A 24,942-nucleotide genomic window follows, 5' to 3' on the forward strand; every position below is an offset into this window, starting at 1 on the left:
ATATTTGGTTTTCTGGCAACTGCAGTTTATGCTGTGAATTTATTTTTAGCTGTTAAAAATTGGAGAATTAACAGCCGACAACAAAACACAAGGCAGACCAGTGATTATATGCGTGCTCGGACAGAATCCAGAGAAGTGGATCATCGCCCAGAGATTCAGCGTCTGGATGGGTGAAAATCTCATGCAAAATGGGATTTCCCAGAAGAAGTAAAATAAAAGCCTGCAGACTTTTTTTAAAAAAAATAAATGTTCACTTTTATAGGAAAAGGAGGAGCATGTGGTGGCCGTGAGCATTTGCATGTACAAAGAGAGAGAGAGAGAGGACTTGAGAAATTATTGGCATGAAGGCCATAATTGCGGAACTTTTCAAATGAAGATACTTGTCCATAAATGTGGTAAATGAAGAGAAGGATACATGAGAGTGAAGAATTGTCTTGGTGCACAGTACTTTGAGTTAGCAGAGTCAGAGAGAAGATTGGTATTCAGTCTACATTCCCACCATCCAGTAGAAATATGATAGTTAGAACTGGCAAAAGATTGTTCTTTTGAAAATGGAGTTTCCAACCGTAGACATAGTGCATCAGGGAAAGAGATAGCAATAACATAAATCAGGTATTGAGTTACACAGCCACTGTGTATGTTCCCTTAACTAGATTCCCCAATTAACTTTAGTTCTCACACTCCTACAGTTCCACTGTGTATCTGCAACAGCCATTCATGCCAGTTCGAGGATTGACTGGTGGAAAAGAAGTTTTCTGCTAAACAGAAAACACAAAGCCCACTCCATTTGTGACCACAACCAGGTATGAACTGGGATGTAACACCTCAATACACTACACATTGATTTCCTTTCCCACTTTGCAAGGGAATATTGTGAAGTTGGTATTGAGCCTCTCTGTTCCTCTTACATTCAACCATAGGAAAACCGATTGTGGTCAGGGTTGTTTTGTGTTGAGTTCATATCCATACTGCAATATTCCTAAAACTATATACAGTGGTACCTCGGTTTTCGAATGTAATCCATTCTGGAAGACCGTTCGAGTTCTGAAATGTTTGAAAACTGAAAACTCAATAGCTGACAGCTAGGCCTCAAGATCTTGCACTCAGCAGAAGCCGCATGGCATGTTTAACTTCCAAGGCGTGTTTGAAAACCGAAGCATTCACAGCGTTCGAAAACCGAAATGTTCATCAATAGAGATGTTCGAAAACTGTGGTACCACTGTAATTACAGACCCTGAGAGTGTGTCTGACTTCAAATTTTGATTATCCAGATTGCTCTGCATTATTTTCTGAATTAGAATCTTTTTATGAATTTTGCTAAAGTTATCTGAATAGTAAGGTTTTTTTAGGCATGAGAGCAGATCTACAAAATGTTTGAATAATTGTCCACAGATGAAGACTTACTTTGCCGAGTAGCATTTATGTGGTTCATTTAGTTTACATACCATTCTATATAATTCCGGTTTCCCCTCAATCTTCCCAGCAGTGTTTCATGGGGAAAGTAATGTACTCTGTGGGTAGGGGATTTGGAACCAGTCATTAGAATCTCTCTTTAGCTTCTTGCTTCATGCTTCTTGCATCTGTTGTTTAGGTCAGCCACAAAATGAGTATATAAAATCAGTAATTCTTCTCAATATGTTTCCATTATGATGATGAACAGTTATCAGTGGAGGTACACTTATTCCTGGGACAGTTGTGTATGCACCTTGAAAGCTAGGAAGTAGAATTGTGAATGTCTGTTGAATGTCACTGATTGTAGAGCGTGAGAGTCCCCATTTTTATATATGTTGACCATGTTGCATGATATTGGTGAGCCCTCTAATCTTCTGGATCCCAAAAGCATATTTAAGCCTTTAAGATCCTTTATTTTTCCTAACACTTGAAGTAAATGTTAAAATAAAAGGAAAAATTAGTAAAAATAAAAGTAAAAATTGGGACTGTCCAAGGCTGTGTATGATCTCAACACCAGCTGCTGGGGTGAGATTCAGTATCCTAAGAATGCATTGACTTCCGTTTTTCAAAAAAGCTATTTTGAACTCCTTGAGGCGGTGGAGATAAGCCTGAAAATTGTGGGCTGTCCCTGGAGTGGCTGGAGGGAAATCCAGTCCTCTGCATAGGTCCTGTTGTCAGCAGAAACAGTATAAGATATGCCAGTCACTTGACTTATTAGTCATGTGCAGAGCTATATTTTAGTAATAATCCCAGAACCTTTTGAAAGCATATAAACTTCTACTTTTTGAATGGGAACTTTTATTTAAAGTTGTGTAATGCAAGAGTACTTTGCTTATTGCCATGGCTGATTTCCTCAAATAACAAGGGTGTATTCTGATTTCTGCCCAATTTGTTAAAAATAAGAAAAAGAACTCAAGCTACCAGAAAACCATTTTTTTGTTCTAGTGGTATTTTTTGGGACCAAAGAATAGCTATACATTTTTAGATTGGAGACACATTTGTAATTTGAAAGGGATAGGTTTGGTGTGATGGTACATATTTAATATAAAAAGATTGTATATTTTATGGTATGCTTTGACAATATGCTCCAATGAAATTCAGGCATTCCTGAAGCACAGACTGCTTGGACACACATTTAAGAACATTTTTGTTCTGAATTTCCCCTGCAGTGTCCCTGATACTATGACGAGGCTTTCTTTTTAGGATTTTATTTGATTTTGGGGGGAAGAGAGGGGAGTATTAGACGCAGAAGCAGTGATCCCAAGAATTATGCACATAGACCCATATTTTCAAGAAGTCCTTTGACCTTGCACTGCTTGAATAGCAAATCATCAAGCTGCTTGGCAATCGGTTTTTGAAACTGAGTGGAGTTTCAAGAGCAATTTGTAATATGACCTGCTAGTGAGGGAGTCTGACATTAAGATCCCATTGGCAGTGATGAGAGCTCTCTAGTTTTTTGTCCACAGTACATAAGTCAAAACTAGGTAGTACTTCCCTGCTTGCTCAGCTCACTAACCCTCCTCTCTATTCCTCGGTTTTCCTATGCAGGATCACAACCTCTCCCCCTGCCTGCTTAATTTTTGCACCTCAATGTGCCCCCTCCCCAGTTTTCTCTGTCTTTCTCAACTGCCAGACAAAGCCTCTGTTAGTGCCAGAGAAGAGAGCTTCCCCTTGGCAGGTCATAGCAGCATCTTCCCAACCCACCATCCTCTTCCTAAGGTGATCCATTCAGACTCTGAGATGAAATTCTGTAAGGGCTGATATCCAAGTCACTGCTCAGCCCATGTGCCTCTTGCACACCTTAGCGACTTGGACTCCCATCACAGTGTGATGTCAGACCAGTACAAATATTATATAGAGAGATAGGAAAACGAGATGACAATGATATCTGAAGAACTTGCAGATAAAAACTGGACATTTTCTTTCACGTTTGCAAACATTATTCAACTTGTTACATTATTCTGAAAGTGCTTGCTTAAGGGCAAACTGATTCAGCTGCACAAGCCTTGTGCACTATGAGATTTGTTTGCTTATTTCATTTTCAGCCAAGTTTAGCTTAAGTTGAAAGGAAGTTTCTTAATGCCTTGTGAGTCGCAGTTCTGTTTGGGAGTGTGAGTATGATCTGTACAAAGATGACTCTTGATTGAATGTTTACAGGATTTAAAGTTGTGGTAGAGAACAGGGATACTTGATATTGCCTTAGAGATCTAGTGTCCTTTTCATAGCCTATGTATGCTATCCAGCAAAGTCATATTGATAGCAGACCTGTTGAAATAAATGGATTTAAGTACATTGATTTCAGTGGGTATACTATGAGTATGACTAAATTCAGTATCACCACAACTTAAGATTTTAAGTAATAAAATGCAGCAAGTGACAGTGTCTGAGTGACTGTCATATGTATGTATATTCTAGTACAGCAATTTATTGTATTTTTCACTCCATTATGCATATGTGCTCACCTGTCCAGCTAAATGTTGTGATCTGTACGGTGCTGGGAGTGTCCACTGATGTAAGAGATTAACCATGTATCCCTTGATTTGCTCTCTGTAGATTCTATAGAGAATCAGATTTTGTGTTCCTTCCAATATGGATTCTTGGTGAAAATGATTCATTTGCCCTAGTAGGAATGGTTCACTCCCTATTATGTTGTTTCAAAAGCATGACTGAACCTGTGTCCAAAACAAAACAATCCACTTTATAAAGTGTGATATTATTTGGAACCCGGTTTATGTATATGTTAATCACTCATCTGGGATAGTGCCTGTCTTAATCTGTCCTGGAAGGGTGGCTGAATTCCTTTTAGTAGTTGATAGTATCTGAATAACTCTTTCGCATGCCTTTTAGACCACATCAGTTGTTTCTCTCCCCTCGCCCCTGCTTTTACACATTTTAAGTATGCATCATTTTAAACTTGGCAAAAGCAGGTTTTTTTAATGCATAGTTTGTACAGTAGCCTTGATTCTTATATTTATATTATAGGACTTTGTGATTTCAATATTGAGTTAATTTCTTCCCTATGATTTTCATGGAAAGTTAGTCTGTTTTAAAGCTTGCTGTCAGCCTTTGTTTTGTAGTTAATTATGAAGACGTAAGTACCCCATGCAACATGTAGATATTTTTGGAGTTTTAACTTCTATAGTTAGGGCTGGTCCCTACAGCTGTGCTAATATCCTCTAGGTGAAAAGCAAAAGGGTGGGATCTACTTTTTAAAAAACAGCTGCAGATGATTTTGTAAAATACAGTTCACCTCTGTTGCAGTTTAATTCAAATGTCTTGAGAGGCACATAAATAGATGGCTTGAAGGAAATATCTGATTCCTTTTTTCTATACATTCCACCGATCTTTTACTCTGGAGTTGTCCTGTTCAAGTTCAAGAGTGCAAGGCTGTTCTGAAGCAAAAGACTTAGATTATAACTTTTTAAAATGTCTTTCACTTGCAAATATGAAATCTCTCAATTCTTGAAGTGGGCCTTTTGGTAAGACAGGAGTCATGAGCTCTGCCAACAAGCCATGTTTAATGTGGCTTAGGCTGCAATCATATACCTACAGACATGAGCGTAAGCTCCATTTAACTCAGTGAGACACTTTTGAGTACACATGTTTATAGCTTGAATTGTCTATTATGGGAGGCTAATCACTTTTGTGTGCCACAGACACTTTCTATTGCCGTCTGAGGACTTCTCTGTCTAAACATTTCAGTAAAACTAGATGGAGCCTGACACTTCCAGGGCCAGTAGACACTGTAACATCTTAGTTTTCAATGTTGCCTTTCAATACTGTCTTCATTTGTCCAGTGTTTCAGACTTGAATGTGTATTGGTATTTCCCTTGTTGCATGTTATGAACACCTAGGGCACTCCTGCACTGCCGTTAGTGCACCTTTTGGTGAAAGTTTGCAGGGGGAGAATGCATATATTTGTTATCAGATTTAGTGACTCTTGGATAGCCCCCATTCACCTAGACACCCTGGAATAATTGATGCACTTAAGTTGTCTTCTGTGGACAAATTTCACATCTGCATTATTGCGGATGGAACCTATTTGTATATATTGAAGTTTAAGTAACTGATATACCAATATTGAAAAGGTAAACTGTATATTTATTATTCATAGTATCATCCCAGTTTGGATTAGAGACGTTGACACTTGTTATGCCTTTTCATATCTGTTGATGAACAAGACACAGTCTCACCTAGGGTGCCTTTGTGTGCGCGTGTGTGTGCGTGCTCAGTCAAATTAAGATCCTACACACAAACACTATTTTTGTAACCATGAATGGCTCATAAATTGTAGTTTCTTTAAGCTTCTGTTAAATACCAGCCTTAATGAAATAACAAGGCTTCTTTTTGGAATATGCACTTAAGTACTCTGCTTTCCAGTTGGACTTGAAAGGTATGCTCCAATTGTGCTGTCATGTCCAAAATAAAGGTTTTTTTAAAGGAAGTATAGGCGCTTTGAAGACCCCAATTAATCTACGTAGAAAGTAAAATTGGTTAGTGGTGGAACCAATTTGAAATTGGCAGTAAAGGAGTGATACCCAGTTTATGTGCCAACCCAAGGCAGTACATTGAAAGTAGCACTAGTGGGTGAACTGGTCATTTTTCCTCCTCCTAAAGCAGTTTCAAACATGTAGTAAGGTTGCATTTCCACACATCTTGCTTTTTAAGGGACTGTCTCTGAAATCCAGTAAACTTGAGCTAGACATGGAAATTCAAACCCCAAGTAGTGGCAATCTGTGTCTCAGTTCCCCTCCCATTGACTGATGCTGTGTTCCAGCAGACCTGTTTCACAAACCAAAACTCTGGTGACCAAAAACATTGTTGCATTTTGTGATATTTCTTGTTCAGGATGAGATTTGTGACCATAGAAGCCTGTGTATTGGAACTCGAAATTTTAGTTTGCTTTCAAATATTAAGTTATCTAGTAAGTGAAATACTCTTTGTATTAAAACCAGAAAGTTGCTATTAACTTTTTGCTTATAAATGTTTAATTTAATGCAAATTGTGGGCTTCTCAAATGGTTGCGGAAGAATCTTTTGGTTAACTCAAGAGTTAACTTTTTGAATCGGTCAATTCCTGAATTAGGTAGAATGGATCCAGTTTTCTTTTTGGTAGCATGCAGCTGCCCTTAATTCTCTTGATTTATTGGGTACTGTGAAATAACTCAGACATTCCAGCTAAGTACAGAAGAGAGTTAAGAGAACCCATTGCTTGGTATACAGCACACTAAACACTCTTGGAAGCAAGTCCCAAGGATTTAAATATTCTTACTTCCAAATAACTGTGGTTAGTCATGTGCCTAGAGTACAATACCAAGCACACTCTGAACAAACAATAATAATTGAAATGCTTGGGACTTAACTTACAGTAAATGTGCTTAAGAACAGAGGTTAGAAAGTTGCTCCAGTTGCCATCTTGTTGCAGTCACTACAGGCTTTGCTGCAGACTTCAGAAGAAAGTGGCTTTCATCCTACCTAGGCCTTCAATGTTTTATTCTGACATGTAGATCAGTCAGTTTCCTTAGATGCTTTCACTGCAAATCACAGCACCTTTACACTAACAAAAGAGATTTGCACCATAATTATATTACTTTGCTCTGCATTCAGATGACGACTTCTGCCTTCCTGGTTTAGCAGAAAAAAATATTTAACTGGGGTATGCAGGAAGCTTTCCTGTGCACAGACCCCCTTTGGTTCCATATGTGCAGAATCCTGTATGTGCTGTGAAACCTTTCCAAAATTTAGTACAACTGGTCCTGAAATCATTATGGAGACAAGTGATAGCTGTATGCCATGCACTTCCTTTTAATTTGCAATATTAGTATACATTTTATAAATTTCAAGATGGATTGTAGTAATGATTTTTTACTTTTCTTGTGATACTGAATGCAATCACTAAAGCGCTGCTTGATCTTGTCCGTTTTAAAATTTATTCTTAAGCGGTGTACTTCTGTAAGTTTTGCTTTGTATATTGGCATGACTTTTTATTGGTAATTTACAGTTTAATGTGGCTGTCTTGTTTTGATCAATGCTAATATTTCCTCTGTTCTTTTTGATACACCAAGATACTGAGCTCTACAAAAGATAATCTCATGGTACATGTCTGTTTTCATAGTGTTTTTAAAAAATCTGTATTTTTGTATGTAGAGAAAACCATAGGTTTTCTGAATCCTAATCTTGTATGAAATCATCGTAAAGGATTTGTTTAATAAATGGATAGGAGCAACTTGTGCCATCCATTGTCTTATTCCTCAAATGACATATCACTTTAATCCACCTCCAAGTGAGTTGTTGAATAGTTTAATGATGCTGAGAACTTTTACCATTCAGGCAAAATTGACTAAAAGCAATGGCCATTGATTCATTTTTTGCATAAGTATCAATGAAGTCCAAGGGACTGTACAAAACCCACGAGGAGCAAAAGTGCAGTTCTTCAAATCTGCAACAGTGTCACAAAGTTGCAATGGTGACAGAGGTTGGGAGATGAACACAGAACACCCCGCCTCCGGTGGCTATTCATGACCCCATGGATACTTTGTGTGCATGCTGAGCTTTCAGGTTTCCTTGTGGTGGAGGGGGCAGGATATAAACTCAATAAATGTAATCTAATAAACCTTTTGCACACCATCATGTGGCTTTATTTACATAAATATAATGGGTTAAATGCCTCCCGAAGACCCTTCAGGGGGGGGGGGTAGAGAAAGAATTATAGCCGGCTCCTGAAATATCTGCTTTGGAAAAGGGGCATTTAAAAAACCAAGGGTCTGTCCTGCTCACTTCCAGATGCTAATGTCCCAAGATGCAAATGTATTTCTGTGCCCTGTGAATACCCTGTGAGAGCTTCCTAGAAGATTTAAAAAGACATCAGAAGGCAGGCTACACATTTAATATCAATGAAGTTTATTCCAGCATGGTTCATAAATTCTGTCCCAGCTTTGACATGCAGTGTTAAAAAGTCAAGTGAAGACACATTAAAAAAATATATATCACATTCAAGTGTCTGTAAAAAGAGACAGAAATATAAAATGCCCATTTCAAGACTCCCAAGCCCATGCGCTAGACTAAGACAGGACACTTAGTTACCCTGTGAAGGAGCCAGCCTTCAAGAGGGCAGTATTTTTGTCACTTTCAAGCCTGGAAAAAGTACCTCTAGTGCATTGCTAGCAAAAGTCACTGAAATAAGGATCCCCCCCCCCCCCCGGTCTTAATGTATCTACAAAACTACTCTATCAATATATTGTGGCTTATCATATGTGGTAAATACTGTGTAGAAATACATTGTTGAAGGAAATACAAAACAGATTAACCTTTTAGTTGACAAAAAAGTGGAAAAAGAAATACAGGCTTGCAATGTATAGTCATAACTCACAGTTTAAGGATGGGCTATTGATGCAGCTCCCTTTAAAAACAATGCAGCTGTTTGTGACTTCTTTTTCTCACTTGGATGTACCCAGTTGATTTTGCCCCACAAGTGCTGTTCCAGCTTGTATTACCGTTCTTCAGGAACGCTATTGCTTGTAGGTTTTTTTGGGTAAATTATTCAAGCTACCACATTAAAAGCAGATTCCAATTCTCCTTTCCACCTCCTCAAATGCACTTCTGTAAACTGAATAACAGTTGATTTAGAGCAGGCATCCCCAACCTTCGGCCCTCCAGATGTTTTGGACTACAATTCCCATCATCCCTGATCACTGGTCCTGTTAGCTAGGGATCATCTGGAGGGCTGCAGGTTGGGGATGCCTGATTTAGAGGAAAACTGCATCCTAGTTAACCATGTTTCCCTACTGTTTCTTTGGTTCAAACAGTGTAGGCCTGTTCATATCAGTTCTGTTTTGTTAAGATTATCCTCTTTTCATAAAAGCATAGTAATTGCCCCCCCCCCATAGAAATTCAAACTTTTCTTGTGCATCATCTCAAGGACAAAGTTGATGCACCTTTAGATTGTCACTGCCAAGATCTCATTTGCTGTTATTGCTTAAAGTCCAATACAGTGGAAGAATAACAGATATTGAGCATCCTTACCTGCTTTCTCTAAAACAATTCATTGCTTGAAAATAAATCACCATTACATATCCTTGCCTATCTTATTTGTTAAGCCAGATATAAAATGAAGGTACATGAAGTTGCCATGGATCTTATCTAATGCTGCAAAGTCTACCCCGATGCAGCAGGAGTACAACATAGGAGGAAAATGTTAGATTCCCACAATGAGCATGCTCTGATAACATTAAGCAAAAGCGGCAGGGTGGGGTGGGCTGCTTTGCTGATGTTACTTGTGTTTTTGAAAACCTTTAGTTAGATAGTTTGGTACCCAGGCAGGAGGTCTTTTTGACTCCGCTGTAATCCTTTTAATAGAGAGTAAACATGTGCTCTACCACTGACCTACAGCCTGACTTAAAAAAATTAACAAACAAAGGCTTTATAGGAAACCCAAGCACATGCCACCCAACTCAGCAAAATAGGCCACCCCTGAAGCCTACTGCCATGAATCAAACACAGTGGTACCTCATGTTACATATGTTTCAGGTTACATATGCTTCAGGTTACAGACTCCGCTAACCCAGAAATAGTACCTCGGGTTAAGAACTTTGCTTCAGGATGAGAACAGAAATTGTGCTCCGGCCCCATTAGCTAAAGTGGTGCTTCAGGTTAAGAACAGTTTCAGGTTAAGAACGGACCTCCAGAATGAATTAAGTACTTAACCTGAGGTACCACTGTATGTACTTACATCTTGCATACTAATTGTGCAAGAGCTTTGAAGCTGGTCTTCAAAAGACAAAAAGTGTTGGAAGGGGGACTATAATGTGGTGAAAGTTGCGACACTTATCCACTTTCTCACCTGCTTATCATATGTAGTATGATAAGTTCCCTTCTCCAGCTATTTTCCACAACCCTTGCTAAAAAAAACAAAACACAAGCCAATTCTTTGGAACCTTGCATCTCTATGTCTAGACAAGGCATATGGTGTTCAGAAATAGTGGGTAAGACAAAACTAAGTATCCCTATTTCTCTTAGTCATTCTTCTAATGCTGCTTTTCCTAAACAAAAAACAATGGGATGCTTCCATGCATCTGCATGTACTGTAAAGCATCAATAATGTTGAAATATGTCTTCTTCATAGCCTTTTTCCTGCATCTATTAAGTAATAAAGAGGTCTCCAGCACACACACACACACACACACACACACACACACACACACACACACAAAATCCATTTCTCATATTTCCTTTTTCTCTCTAGCTTAAAATCTCAATCTAAGGAATTGATGTTTTAAAAGAGTGCTGAAGTTCAGACTGGTTTAGAGTTTTGTGTCCAGTACTGAACAGGTTTCATGTTTGTCTGATGCAATCATCAATGTACGCAACCCTGATTATAGTCTGTTTTTAAAAAAAAGGTTAAGAAAATTTACTGAACAGTACATTGTAGTGCTGAATGAGAAAAGACAGAGAAAAACATATCCAGGCTCAAACAGCAGCAGTTTTTCTGAGGAAGTCTTTCATGAGACTAGCATATCCTCAGCAGTGGCTTTGGGTGATGATCTGTACAATGGAAATAAAAAGTTCATAAAAAGGTTACAGTTGCTAAAAGAAGAGTGTGCCCATTGTCCTCCCCTTTTGGCTCTGCAATCTTCTCAAGGCACTGGTGCTTCAGTCGGAATCTGAATCCGAGTCATCATCTGAAAGAGAGAGAGGTTGTCAATAAAAATGTCAGGGTTGGGGTGGGCCTTATTTTATATGTGCACAATATAAATGCATTGCATTTGCAACAAACCATGCTTCCATGCCGTGGCATCTTTTGTAATACCCCATCATTCCTATAACTTTTTTAAAAATTGGAATTTGAAATGTGTGATGCAGAACACAGCCAGATCATTTATTCTAAATACAGAAGCTGAGGGTTGTTTTTATTATTATTTATTTAGCTTCTAAACAGAGGATAGCAATACTGGAGAGAAGGCTTGCTCCCATCTATTGCAGATCTACATCTATTGCAAATATAGCCCACAAATGAGCTTGGATCTGTGGCTGATGGCAATGCAAAGCTGGTTTGTACCTACCTTCTGATTTACGTGGCTCAGGGGCATCTGAAGAATCTCCTTGCTTGAGATATGTCATCAGGTCATTAAAGGTTAGGTAGACGTAAACGCAATAGACAACTGTGGCGATGAATCCAAGCACCTGAAGAGCAAAAGGTTTTGAAAAGCACAGTTTTTGAAAGCATGAATGAAAGGAAAAAAATTGTGCAGGAACAGCTTATTGAAAACATTTCCCTGCTGGCATCAGCTGCTGTGTGTGTCCCTATTTTAGTGAATTTCAAGCATTTCTGGTCCTCATGAGGAGGTACTTAAAGGGTCACATCAAAGTCATACTGATTTCAGTGAATCTACTCTGAGCATGACTGTTATCAAACTTAAATAAATATTAACAATTAAAACATGGTTTACATCTGAGTGAAGACTAGAACTGTGTGGAAGTGACCTTTCAAAACCCTCCACCCTAATCACAGGCAAAGAAATTGGAGGGACATTCCAGGGTATGGGTTTGTGGTGTTTTTTTTTGCAAAAATGAAATAAAATATATTTAGAAGAAATTCTGCAAAGTGGTCTTTTTCTTAGGGTGGGAGTGTGTAAGGAAAACATATCCAGTCATATCAGAAATAAACATTAGTTGAATTCAGCTCTTGTAAAAACTGTAGTTCTGAAGCATGCGTGCAGACACACACACACATATGGGTGTGGGTGTATTGCAAAACACCTCTTGACATAATAAAGCATAATAATATAATCACACAGCCCCACTGGAAGATTTGTTGTGTTGCACCGCAATTCTGCATTTGCATGAAGTCAGGTTGTTGTAGGGGAGCAACTGTGAAGGCAGGCTGCACAACAGCAGTGGCCACGGAGCTTCATTAATTGGGCGGAGGGTGAAAAGGGTGCTTAGTAGCTGCATTGTGTGACAGGATGAAGATGCAGGAGGTTATCATGGCGCTTGTTTGGATGTAAGAGGCTTGTGTAAAGGAGGGGCAAGGGAAGCATAGATAAGGGAGTGAAGGTGAAAATGGGTGAGGCTGCAGAATAGAGAAAAGTGGCTCTAGAAATGGGGTCGGAAAGGTGAACATTAAGCTTAGTAGGAAGGGAAAGCTCTAGGGGGTTAATGTGGGGGAGATGGCAGGAAGATTAGTGAGGTGATCAGAAGTTTTTAATAGATTAAATACCACAGCTCTTATTTCTATATTACGATGGCCATAGCTGTTCCTTTGTATGAGTATCTCAATACCATTCAATAGATCTTCCTTCGTTTTTGGGTGTTTAATCTTAGTTGCATAGAATGGATGCAAAACACCTATCAGTACCAGGTAGGTAGGTAGAATTTATCCCCTTATCATGAACTCCCAGGTATGAACCAGCCTGAAACATCAACTTACTCCTGCTGCCTTGGATGCTGTGTCAGAATATTTTGAGACTGCGGCAATCGAGATGGCAAAATATATAATAGCAGCAATGATGCCACATAAAAAGTCCTGCAAGACAAAGAGTTTTTAAATCAGGTTAGGGATGAAGTTTTAAGCTGGATGGGTGGCAAGGTTATGCACAACACATATCTCCTTAATTGGAGCAAACCAGATAGTCAACTGACAGCCCCAAATCACTTTTAGCTCAACACTGGCGGCTCTACCAAGTTATTAACAGGATGCAATCAAGCTTCTGCACCCAACTGCATATGAGGTTTATTTAGGTTTTGCGCTGGATGTCTCAGCCAGATGCACATGCTCCTCAAGTATCCTTCAAGAATCTGAAATCCTTTGGAGATCAGAAAGAGGTTGCTATTATGCACCATGCTGAGAACTGTCCACAGTTGCTGTTCATAGACCTAACGTTACTCAGACCTCACCCCCGCAGTGCAGTTGCAGAATTTCCACAAAAGCAGACCTACAGTATCATCTTTCTATGCCATTGTTACTACTGTGCAGGTGACAATGTCTATTCTTGATTTGTGCCACTGGGTGCTTTTAGTTTGAGACAATTCATTGGGTTAAAAGGAAAAGAAAAGCTGCTTGGTGCTTTTTGAAACAAAAGCTGATTCACAGACGCATACTTGAGAGCCTTCTTTTGACACAACACATATGGCTTTGCTTCATTACCTTGAAATCCACTGAAATTTAGTAGAGAAGTTTCCCCGCATAACACTTGTGTAATTTTTTTCAGGAGAATGTTTTATTGTTAATTCTCCCTTTTACAATTGTTTGGAGAGCATCCTATTATGTATTTTATAAAATGGGGCAATGTTTAGGGCCAAGTCCTCACTGGGTTTCTACAGCAAATGCCTAGCTCTGCTGCTTGTATCTCTCACAGCAGCTTCTCAGGAAGAAACATCCAGAGGCTGATGGGAAATAATATGCTGTCATTGAGAAACTAAGCTGGAGTGCAGCTTTGCATTGTTCAAACATGGCACTGCTAAATAGGGAATTTGTTTGGGGCCAGAGCAGCACCTAGTGGTCAGTTTCAGGAGCAGCTAGTAACTATTGATAGGCTAAGTCAGGAGGAAGACAGTTTTAATTTATTTAGTATTTATTTAAGGTATTTATATATTTATAATTTCTAAGTGTACATAAAATCTTTTAAACCCATACAAAGAGTGAGAACAATTAAAATTCACCCTAGAAACATAAAAATACCTTTAATTGCCTGCTAAAATAGGAAAGTCTTTGTCAAACACCTGAAGTTAAGCAGGGACGGGGTTGGGATGCCTAAACTTGGCTGAGAGGGGGTTCCAAAGAACTGGGGCCCACCATACTGAATGCATGGCTCCTGGTGGGTGCAAGCCATGTGTTTGAGCCAAGGAGACCACTAAGAGAGACTTCCCCAAAGATCTCTGAAGACTAAGGTCAGGGAAGAGTGGCTGGTCTAAGGCTAGCTAGTGAGTTATTTGCAGAGGTTCAGTTGCACAGCCACTATGTTCTATGAATACTCACTCCATCTAAAAATAAGCTCTGATGGTAAGTGACAACAGATTTGCCGTCAGAATGAAACCTCTGAAAGACATCAGGGAAGTTCCAGTGGGTTGGGGGGAATCCCAAGGTTTGCGGATATATATTTTTTTCTGGGGGTACGCATACCCCTAAACATTTTGTGAATCTAAGTTTGGCCTCATTGAGGGGCAGTATTTCAATATGAGTAGGAAAATGAGAGTACCCCTAAACCTTTTTTAAAGAAAAAAAAAGCACTGGATATATGGTAAATATTAATGGAAAACCCCCTAAGTGGGCAGCAACCAGCCCACCCCCCAAACCACTCGGTGAGGATTGAGCATGGTCAGTGGTCACAGGGCGAATGGAATGGAGGGCAGCTGGTTGGAACAGTGAACAAGGAGCATTCCACACGGCAACATTTTGCACGTTCCACTTGTAGTTGTGATAACTGACGATGATGGCAATAATGAAAATTAGATTTCATCCAAACACAGTAACAAAACTGACAAATGATGAACAGCTGAACAGTTTAAGACACACTGATGTGCACCTCAGAGATTTCATATGGTACACAGTGACTGCTATGCACAAGATTAATCTTTCAGCCTGGCACAACAAAGCATCCTGGGAGACAACATGGGCAGGTTTTTGCCTGTGGTAGCTGGGCGCTAAAGCAGTCATGATACTAGGAGGTTATGCCCATCAACACTGCAGGCTCTCCCAAAATTCCCAGCTACCCATCATTCTTTCACTTCAAATGTGCCCCTCCTTCACATCTTCCTTGCCAACCTTGGATATTCACTCCAAGGCTATGCAGGGATGGTCACCTGTGACTCTCCTGAAGCTGTTAGTCTCCCAATTGCCCTCAGTTCCAGACAGCAATACCCGGAGGACCACAGATTCCCTACTGCCCAGTCTAGACAGTGACTGGCAACCCGCCGCCCCCCAACCACCATTTCATTGACTCGACTCAGATTAATCGCATGTGTCCGCACGCTTACCGCCAAAAGCCAATAGACTGCTTTGAACCTCTCATTAAGCTTTAAAGAATAGGCAAAGAAAAAACACAGGGCCGCCAGAAGAGTTAATAGTGGTACAATCAGGAAAGACCCAGCAGAGGAGGCAATATAACAGATGAAGATGATGAATGACAGCACCTGCAACACAAAGGAGAACATTATTGGTCATCTGGAGCTCAGGGCATGTGGGTTCCTCCAGGCGTCCCTTGTTATTCAGAATTCATTGCAAATCGTGCTCATTATATTATTGGGGCAGTTATACACAATCAATACCATTTGTGCTGGCAGATAGGGACATATCCCCAGGGCCAGATTTAGGTTTGATGAGGCCCTAAGCTACTGAAGGTAATGGGGCTCTTTATATGTCCAGCTGCCATTTGTCACCAACAAATTGTCACTGTTTTTAATGTTTAATATATGCTATATGGTAATTTATGGACTTAATAGGTATCTAAAGCCATTTGCACATACAAATAGGAACCTACACAACAGAAAAGAGAGCCAGTGTGGTGTAGTGGTTAAGAGCAGTAGACTCGTAATCTGGTGAACCAGGTTCGTGTCTCCGCTCCTCCACATGCAGCTGCTGGGTGACCTTGGGCTAGTCACACTTCTCTGAAGTCTCTCAGCCCCACTCACCTCACAGAGTGTTTGTTGTGGGGGAGGAAGGGAAAGGAGAATGTTAGCCACTTTGAGACTCCTTCGGGTAGTGATAAAGCGGGATATCAAATCCAAAACACTGCTGCTGTTTTCTTTTAAATATTTTTGGGGCCCCCAAGAGAGTGGAACCCTAAGGTATAGCTTATCTAGTTTATATGTAAATCCGGCACTGCATGTTCCATATTTTCCTGTTGAAATCCTGTCACTTTTCATACCACAAATTCTCTGTTTGGTTTTTTTGTGTCCTGCTTTCGTTGTGCTACAGTGCAAGAGTACCCTTCCAAATGGGAATAACACAGTCATATTGAAGAACAACCAACAAAGTGGAATGATGTGCAGACAGTCCAGTAGAAATCCACCACTATTTGGGGCTTCTCTTGCACTTCTCTCTAAGTTGTATTTTAGAACAGGGCTGGGCCCATTTCAGGCTTACAAGACCTGCCTTCTTTATTAGAACTCCAATATCCACCAATCAGAGCCAAAGATTCAAAAGACATGTTGTATTAACATTAATACTCAGCAAAAGAACTGGTTTTGAGTCTCAGAATGGAGTTCAGCCCTTTCATGCAAACATCCATTCCTTGCTTCCCCCTTTCCAAACTGCTTTCGTTTCATCAGCCTAATGTAGAGCTGGGAAGTTAGTATTGCTAAAAGAAACCCAGAAATCTGAAACTCTTGCCTGGTCTACCTGGAAATCAGCCAGAGATTGATCAGTAGATTCCAATTCTAAAATACAGAAGTCCACATATGGCAAACTAAAGCATCTTCAGGAGCACAAACCTCCAAACAATGTCATTTTTATGGCAAAGCAAGATTAAGGCTGCAATCCTAAACTCACTTACTAGGGAGCAAGGCCCACTGAACACAGGGGAACTTTTTTCAGAGTAAACACTGCAGGAGAGACAGCAGGAAGCAAACGAGTCTATCTTAATTTTATTCTGCTCAGTTGTTCCAAGGAATCTCTGTAGAGGAAGCAGACAGCACTTCCTCCTTTTTAAAGATTTGTTAAACCACTCCAAGCAAGCAATGCAAAGCAGCAAATGCTTACTCTGAGGAAAGAAGAGCCACACTGTTTTCAGAAACAGTAACACAACATGCTTTATTTAGAATCTGGAAATGATTTGTCTTATAGGAACAAAAACCACATAAGCAAATGCGAGTGGTATTAGCTATCTTTTTTAAAAAAAATGTAAATGACACTTGTTTCTTCAACGTTTTTGACATTTCCATTCCACTAAAACTGATTATATAATTAATTACATTACTTTCAGCATTAGGGGATGGCAGAAGCCAAATGGTTGCAGAATGGATGCAGCGCTGATTGTGATGAACACAGGATGCTGGGGGGAGGGGGTGTTTATATCGCTGCTTCTTTAAACCTGGCCTATATTTGAAGCTATATTCCTTGTGTTACACACACTCTCATATATGCACACTCTCATATATGTCATCTACCTTCCTTTCTGGAGTTCCAAATGGCATGGCGATGGCAAGGTGGGCAACTCAGGTAGTAGGGTTTTTTTTATCGCTCTGGGACTTGAGAGCAGATAGGAAGCACACTCTGAGGTAGATTCTCTTAGGGCCACTGGAAGCCTGCCTCCCAGGAATCACATCATGGCATGGGGGAGGCCAGCTAGGCATCATCCATTGGTCAAAGAAGGAACAGCTGCAAGGAGATCATTTCCTCCGACTTCCGGCTCCATCTGCCTGCTGTTCTGGGCTGCAGAAGCCAAGGGAAAGCACACTCTGGCTCTGTCCATCAGCCAAAGAAACGAGCTACCAATTGCTGTTCAAGCAAGAACAGCAACAAGGGATGATCAGCGTGGCCCAAACTGGATATAAAGACCCTCTCGTAGCTCACCCCTGCGTTCTGACCTTCCTTTGCTTCCCCATGTATTAAAGGTTTGTTCTTTTTTAAATTCAAACCAAACAAAGTTGCAGTGCGATTCAAGAGGTAATGCACAAACGCAAAAGATAATATCCCATTGTGATACCATGATCACTAAGCAACACAATCCACAGGTAAATTCACATCTAGTAACCCCTCCGTGTTGCCACATGGGATGGTGCAGGTAGGTGAGGATCTACGCAGTTATTCATGCAACTTATAAAAGGAACCGGACATAATTATGTTTCACAGTGCCTTGTACTGCTCTCTCCAATGATACATCAAACATTCTGGCCTTGAACTGACCCCCTGCCTCTATCTCTTCCCTCCACTCCCTTTTTCCTTGCGTACCTTGTCTTTCTCGTTTGTAAACTGAATGGCTGGGCCTGTCTCCACCTCCCTCTTTCTTTTTGATGTGAGCCACGTTGGCAGAGACAATAATTATTAGAGAAAAATACAGCAAATGAAGAAAAAGCAAATCTTGCGCAAGAAATTGCTAGTCATTGTCAACAACTGTTTGTGACGTCTGTATTAGAAGGGAGGGCAGAAAGGAGGAGGACAAAGAAGGGGAAAACAAAAAATGGGAAATAACTACATCAAGAGAATAACAGAATCCTAGAGTTGGAATGGATCCCAAGGTCTAACCCCCTGCAATGCAGGAATCTCAGCTAAAGCATCCATGACAGATGGCCACCCAACCTCTGTTTAAAAACCTCTAAGAAAGGAGAGTCCACCACCTCTAGTGGGAGTCTGTTCCACTGCTGAACAGCTCTTACTGTCATAAATTTTTCTGAATGTTTAGTCGGAATCTCCTTTCTTGTAACTTGAAGCCATTGGTTCAAGTCCTACCTTCCAGAGCAGGAGAAAACAAACTTGCACCATCTTCCATGTGACAGCCCTTATGATATTTGAAGATGGCTATCATATCTCCTCTTCTCCAGGCTAAACATACCGTATTTTTCGCACCATAGGGCGCACCGGACCATAGGGCACACCCAGTTTTTTGGGGGGGAAATAAAGGGGGGAAAATTATTTTTCCCCCCCAGGCGCGGGGCTGGGGCGGGGGAAGCTCGAGCTTCCCCCGACCCCAGCCCCCAAACAGGCAGCTCTCTGCAAGCCGTGGGAGCGCTCCCGCTGCTTGCGGAGAGGTCCGCGAAGCCTGGACGCGCTGAGCTCAGCGCGCGCAGGCTTTGGCATGCAGGCAAGTCTCCGCAAGCAGCGGGAGAGGTCCGCGAAGCCTGGGCGCGCTGAGCTCAGCGCGCGCAGGCTTCGGCATGCAGGCAAGTCTCCGCAAGCAGCGGGAGCACTCCCGCTGCTTGCGGAGAGGTCCGCGAAGCCTGGGCACGCTGATCTCAGCGCGCGCAGGCTTCGGCATGCAGGCAACTCTCCGCAAGCAGCGGGAGCCCAGCGCTGGGCTCCCGCTGCTTGCGGAGAGGTGTGCGAAGCCTGGAGAGCGTGAGGGGTCGGTGCGCACCGACCCCTCTCACTCTCCAGGCTTCAGCGAAAGCCTGCATTCGCACCATAGGACGCACACACATTTCCCCTTCATTTTTGGAGGGGAAAAAGTGCGTCCTATGGTGCGAAAAATACGGTACCCAGCTCCTTCAAGTGCCTGCATAAGGCTTAGTTTCCAAACCCTTGATCATCTTGGTTGCCCTCCTCTGCACACATCCCAGCATGCCAATATCCTTCTTGAATTGTGGGGCCCAGAATTGGACACAGTATTCCAAGTGTGGTCTGACTAAGGCAGAATAGAGTAGTACTATTACGGTACTTCCCTTGATCTGGACACTATACTTTTGTTGATGCAGCCTAGAATAGAATTAGCTTTTTTGCTGCTGCATCACACTGTTGACTCATGTTAAGCTTGTGGTCCACCAAGACCCCTAGATCCTTTTCACATGTACTGCTAGTAAGCCAGGTGTCCCCCATCCTGTATTTGTGCATCTGTTTCTTCCTGCCTAACTGCATAACCTTACATTTGTCCCTACTGAAATTCATTTTGTTAGCTTGCACACAGCTCTCCAATCTGTTAAGGTCATATTGAATTCTGATTCTGTCTTCTGTGGCATTAGCTACCCCTCCCAGTTTGGTGTCATCTGCAAATTTGATGAGCATCCCCTCAATTCCTTCACCCAGGTCATTTATAAGGACATTGAACAACAATGGGTCCAGGACAGAACCCTGTGACCCCCACGTGTCGATTTTTTCCAGGATGACAAAAGGTAAAGGTAAAGGGACCCCTGACCATTAGGTCCAGTTGTGGCCGAAACTGGGGTTGCGGCGCTCATCTCACTTTATTGGCCGAGGGAGCCAGTGTACAGCTTCCGGGTCATGTGGCCAGCATGACTAAGCTGCTTCTGGCAAACCAGAGCAGTGCATGGAAACCCCGTTTACCTTCCCGCCAGAGTGGTACCTATTTATCTACTTGCACTTTGAGGTGTTTTCGAACTGCTAGGTTGGCAGGAGCAGGGACCGAGCAATGGGAGCTCACTCCGTTGCGGGGATTCGAACTGCCACCTTCTGATCGGCAAGTCCTAGGCTCAGTGGTTTAACCCACAGCACCAACCGCGTCCCTTCCAGGATGACAAGGAACCATTAATTAGTACTCTTTGGGTTCGGTCAGTCAACCAGCTACAAATCCACCCAACAGTTACCTCGTTCAACCCACATTTTACCAGCTTCCTCGTGATAATATCATGGGGAACTTTGTCAAAAGCCTTACTGAAATCAAGATACACTATGTCCACAGCATTTACCTGATCCACCAAATTTGTAATTCCATCAAAAAAGAAAAAAGAAAAAGAAAAAGAAATCAGATTGGTCTGGAGTGATTTATTTTTGAGAAACCCATGCTGGGTCTTAGTAATCACAGCGTTACTAATCACAGCCACCTGCCTGCCCTCTTACATACACCAAGCTCATGGAGTGACCCTGTAAGGGGTAAGAGGAAAGGGTAGAAACAAAGGCTCTGTTTGTCTCCAGGCTTCACACCAGAACTGAATCAGATTGGCTCAATCATCTCCCCCCTACCACTCTGCAGCCAACTTTGGAATTTGGATGCTGAAACTTTATAACAGGGGTGGGCACCTTATTTCAGATTGAGGGCTGCATTCCCTTCTGGGCAACATTCAGGGGGGGGGGAGGCACATGCCAGTAGAAGGCAAAGCCAGAATCAAAAGTAGATGGAGCAATAAATGTATACTTCACCTTCTTATAGTAGGGCAGTTTCTACACATCTCTTTCTCTATCTTCCACACAGATAAGAGGCACTAGCAGAGGTCAAGGATATACTCCACCCAGGCAACAAACACTTACAGCATGATGCAGGGATGCTGAGGGGTGTGGTCTGGGAGAGCTCTGAGGGCCATACAGAGAGGCCTGGAGGTCCCTGAGTCTCCTCACCACTACCATGGGGTTGGAAAAAGCATCAGAACTTAAGACAAGGTTACCAGATTTTTTTCAATGAATCCGGGGACACTTTTCAACTTCAATGGATTTTGTATGGGGACTGATTTGTAAATCCGGGGACTGTCCCCAGGAAACAGGGACGTCTGGTAACCTTAACTTAAGAGCCACAGCTGACTTAGTCCAACAACTTGACAGCAGCCAACCAGATGCCTCTGGGAAGCCCACAAGCTGGACACAAAGGTAATAGCCCTCTCCCCCAAAAGTGCCACCAAGTCCCATGAGAACCAAGGAGGTCCCAGGTAGCCAGTGTGACTAAACAGGTACTGATGGAGCTCTGTGAATTTATTGAATCCCCTTTCTGATGCTATCTGCATTGCTGATCCCCACCACATTTTGTGGCAGTGAATCCCATAATTTCATTATGTGATTTGTGCAGAAGTCCTTTTCTTTGTCCGCCCTGAATCTCCTGCCAATTTAGTTTCATTGGATGACTCACTTAACACCAGATTTTGGGAGAGGCAGCGATAGAATTTTCTCTATCTAGTACAAGACACATCATTTTGTAAAAGTTATGTCATATATTCCCACCCCAACACACACACACACACACACACAGAGAGAGAGAGAGAGAGAGAGAGAGAGAGAGAGATGGGAGATGCTTTTAGGAGACTCCCTAGAAGAGATCTCAGCGCTAGAACAATCAACAAAGCACCCAAAACTCTGCCCCTTTCAATTTTTGTGTGAAAAGTTCCTCCCTGTGGAACGCCCTCCCATCAGATGTCAAAGAATTAAACAACTATCTGACATTTAGAAGACATCTGAAGGCAGCCCTGTGGTTAAGAGCGGTAGTCTCGTAATCTGGGGAACCGGGTTCGTGTCTCTGCTCCTCCACATTCAGCTGCTGGGTGACCTTGGGTCAGTCACACTGCTTTGAAGTCTCTCAGCCCCACTCACCTCACAGAGTGTTTGTTGTGGGGGAGGAAGGGAAAGGAGAATGTTAGCTGCTTTGAGACTCCTTAAAGGGAGTGAAAGGCGGGATATCAAATCCAAACTCTTCTTCTTCTCTTCTCTTAATGACTGATGTTTCAATGTATTTTTAATCTTTTGTTGGAAGCTGCCCAGAGTGGCTAGGGAAACCCAGCCAGATGGGCAGGGTATAAATAATAAATTATATTATTATTATTATTATTATTATTATTATTATTATTATTATTATCCCTCTCAAAAGTTGCATCACCAGGTATGAATATCCAGCTAATCCGCAGCCCTGAAAAAGCTCTAAGGGCAGGATGAGGGGAGACTTGAGCAAAGGAAGCTATTTTAAACCAGGTCTTATAACCTTAATGCAGCTATTCTCAAACAAAGGAACTTCAATGGAAGACTTGAAACGGCTGGATTTGAATTTATCAAGGGATTGAATGCTATCATTTGTGGTTTTAAATGAGATAGTCATACCTTATCAGGCTACAGTGAGTTAATTAACTTACCCACGATAGGATTTGTGTTATTGCCTACATTGTGTACCATCACTGCTTTCTTCCAGGCCTGGTTGCTGAGTATTAATCCTCATCCGTTTGCACAAACTTTGGCGGGATGTCAGGGGTGGCTCATCCTGTTGTTTCGCTGCCTCTCCTGTTGCCACCCCCACTGAAGCCTTGCTTACCAGGGTTGTGCCACAGTACTTTGTGGACACATCTCAGCAGAAGCTGCTGCCTCTGCTCACTTCTCCAGGGCGGTGGGACACCACACCTGTGTGGAATTCACTGCTCAAAGTGGCTGCCTCAGTCCATGCCAGGCCAGCCCTTAGGACTGTTATAGGCACATCCAATGTTGTATTGAGCATTCATTCTGATTTGTTTGCCAGGACCTCATGTCAACCAAATGTTATCCCACGGTTTCCACTGTATTTCCCCCTCAACTTAAATAGACTGTGGGGTGGGGGTGGGGGTGCTAAGCACATTCGTTGCCCAAGAGAGCCAAATCCACTTTAATTGCTCAACTTGAATATGACAGGATGCAAACTGATTTCGGTTGCAACATACAGCCAGCCTGGAAAAGGCCACCGTTAATAACCCCCGTCCTCACTATCTCTTTGACTTTATACAGTTCCTTTCCCTCATACGTCACTATTCTACAACCCCAACGCCACGAGTGCTATTCACATCCGCAACTTCATGCTTCCAAAGTGGACTCTAGCCCAGAAAAGCGTTTGCGCCGTAATAAACTGCTTAGCTTCCAGGGTGCCGGAAGCCTCGTTCTTTGTTTTTGCTAGTACAGAAGTCGCCCGGGCCTGTGCCTTCTCTTGTCTCTCCCTCTCCCCTCCGGGGTGGGCGTGGTGGCCACCATCGGAGTCCCTGCGAGGCAGGGGGGGGGGAAATCCTCGTTTCTAGGCGAATCCTACAGGACGCCTGCTGGAGCCAGTCCTGGTTTCCCAAGGGCCTCAGGCTGCGATCCAGCGCGCACGGTTTACCTGCGAGTAAGCGCCCACTGGACAGAGCTCGATTCTGAGTCCACGGGCACAGGAAAGATTGCTGCGGGAGAGGATCACGTTCAGGGCAAAGGAACCCGACCTCGTTTCCCTCCTTTGCTCCTGGCAAACTTCCCGCGGCGTGGAAGCCTTTTGCCAGGAGAGATTGCGAGCAGAGCCTGCAGTTTCTCCGCCGCCGCCGCCCCACTTCCTCGTCCTCTCCGCCTCCCTTCCCCACGCGCAGCCCTTGACTCGAGTTTGCAATGCATTCGCCCCCGCCCCCCCTTCCGCGCCCCATCTTACCGCCTCGGCCAGCAGGAGCCTCCCTTTGCGGGAGCTCAGAAACTCCTTGAAGGATAGGAGCAGGCGAGCCCCCGGCGGAACCGCGCCGCCGGACTCGGGATCCTCCGCTTCGGCTCGCTCCATGCTCGGCTGCGCGGATCCGAGCGAGGCGTCGCCTAGCCAGGAGCGGAGACCAGCGCGCCCCGCCGAGTTTGTGAGAGTTTTTTTTCCTCGTTTTCAAAGGGAGGGAAACGGAAATCCTGATTCTGCGGAAATGGGGGGCAGAAAACGCCGAGCCGAAGGAAAAAAAAAAGTTTCCTCAGCGGTTGCCAAATCTACAGCTGGGGACGCTGCCGAGCAGCCGCTGCCGCGCGGCAATCTCGTGCGCCCCGCCCCTTCCGACGAAGAGCCGGGCGGGCGCCACGTTAGGAGACCCCCGCCCCCGACTCGTGCAGCTGCTGGAAACAGGGAGTACTTCCTCAGGCGAGTCCGTGCGCAGCTGTTGCAAACCCCAGGACGTGATCCTCGGGGAGCTTGCGCCCTGCGGCAATTCTGCTTCGAAGACCCTTGCTGCATCAGAGATGGAAGATCCACCTGGTCCCTGTTTCCTAGCACCCAGCGGCCAACAGCCGCGGTCACCTCCATACGGTACATTTAAAACACGCTTGTACCACTTTAACAGTCTTGAATTCCCGCAAAGAATCCTTGGAACTGTGATTACAAGGGTACAGGCTTTGCAGAGCTTCAGTTCGCAGCATAGCTGCCAACTCCCAGGGTGCTCAAGCACCAGTGGCGTA

General features: G+C 42.9%; 2 protein-coding genes across 2 annotated transcripts in view; one reads left to right on the forward strand and one right to left on the reverse strand.

Moving 5' to 3' along the window:
- CMTM4 (CKLF like MARVEL transmembrane domain containing 4) overlaps window positions 1-7,677 on the forward strand; it is a 36,814-nt gene extending 29,137 nt beyond the window's left edge. Inside the window, exon 4 of the mRNA XM_028739687.2 lies at window positions 1-7,677. Coding sequence (XP_028595520.1) covers window positions 1-174 — 174 coding nt within the window. The 3' untranslated portion in view covers window positions 175-7,677.
- Window positions 240-24,550, reverse strand: CMTM3 (CKLF like MARVEL transmembrane domain containing 3). Its single transcript, XM_028739670.2, has 5 exons — window positions 24,167-24,550; window positions 15,423-15,578; window positions 12,877-12,972; window positions 11,510-11,630; window positions 240-11,128 (listed from the first exon to the last, which is right to left on the reverse strand). Exons 1-5 carry the CDS (start codon window positions 24,287-24,289, stop codon window positions 11,100-11,102), a joined length of 525 nt encoding a protein of 174 aa, XP_028595503.1. The 5' UTR covers window positions 24,290-24,550; the 3' UTR covers window positions 240-11,099.
- Between the last annotated feature and the right edge of the window lie 392 nt (window positions 24,551-24,942).

Source organism: Podarcis muralis, chromosome 7, assembly GCF_964188315.1.
Source record: "Podarcis muralis chromosome 7, rPodMur119.hap1.1, whole genome shotgun sequence".
Classification (NCBI taxonomy): domain Eukaryota; kingdom Metazoa; phylum Chordata; class Lepidosauria; order Squamata; family Lacertidae; genus Podarcis; species Podarcis muralis.

Excerpts from the sequence above, each read along its gene's own strand:
- CMTM3 (XM_028739670.2), bottom strand. The coding sequence starts at position 24,289 with ATGGAGCGAGCCGAAGCGGAGGATCCCGAGTCCGGCGGCGCGGTTCCG. Across the intron at positions 11,631-12,876 it reads CAGCATCCAAGGCAGCAGGA|GTGCTTGGATTCATCGCCAC; the intron begins GTAAGTTGATGT and ends TTTGCTCTTCAG. Across the intron at positions 11,129-11,509 it reads TGAGCCACGTAAATCAGAAG|ATGATGACTCGGATTCAGAT; the intron begins GTAGGTACAAAC and ends TCTCTCTTTCAG.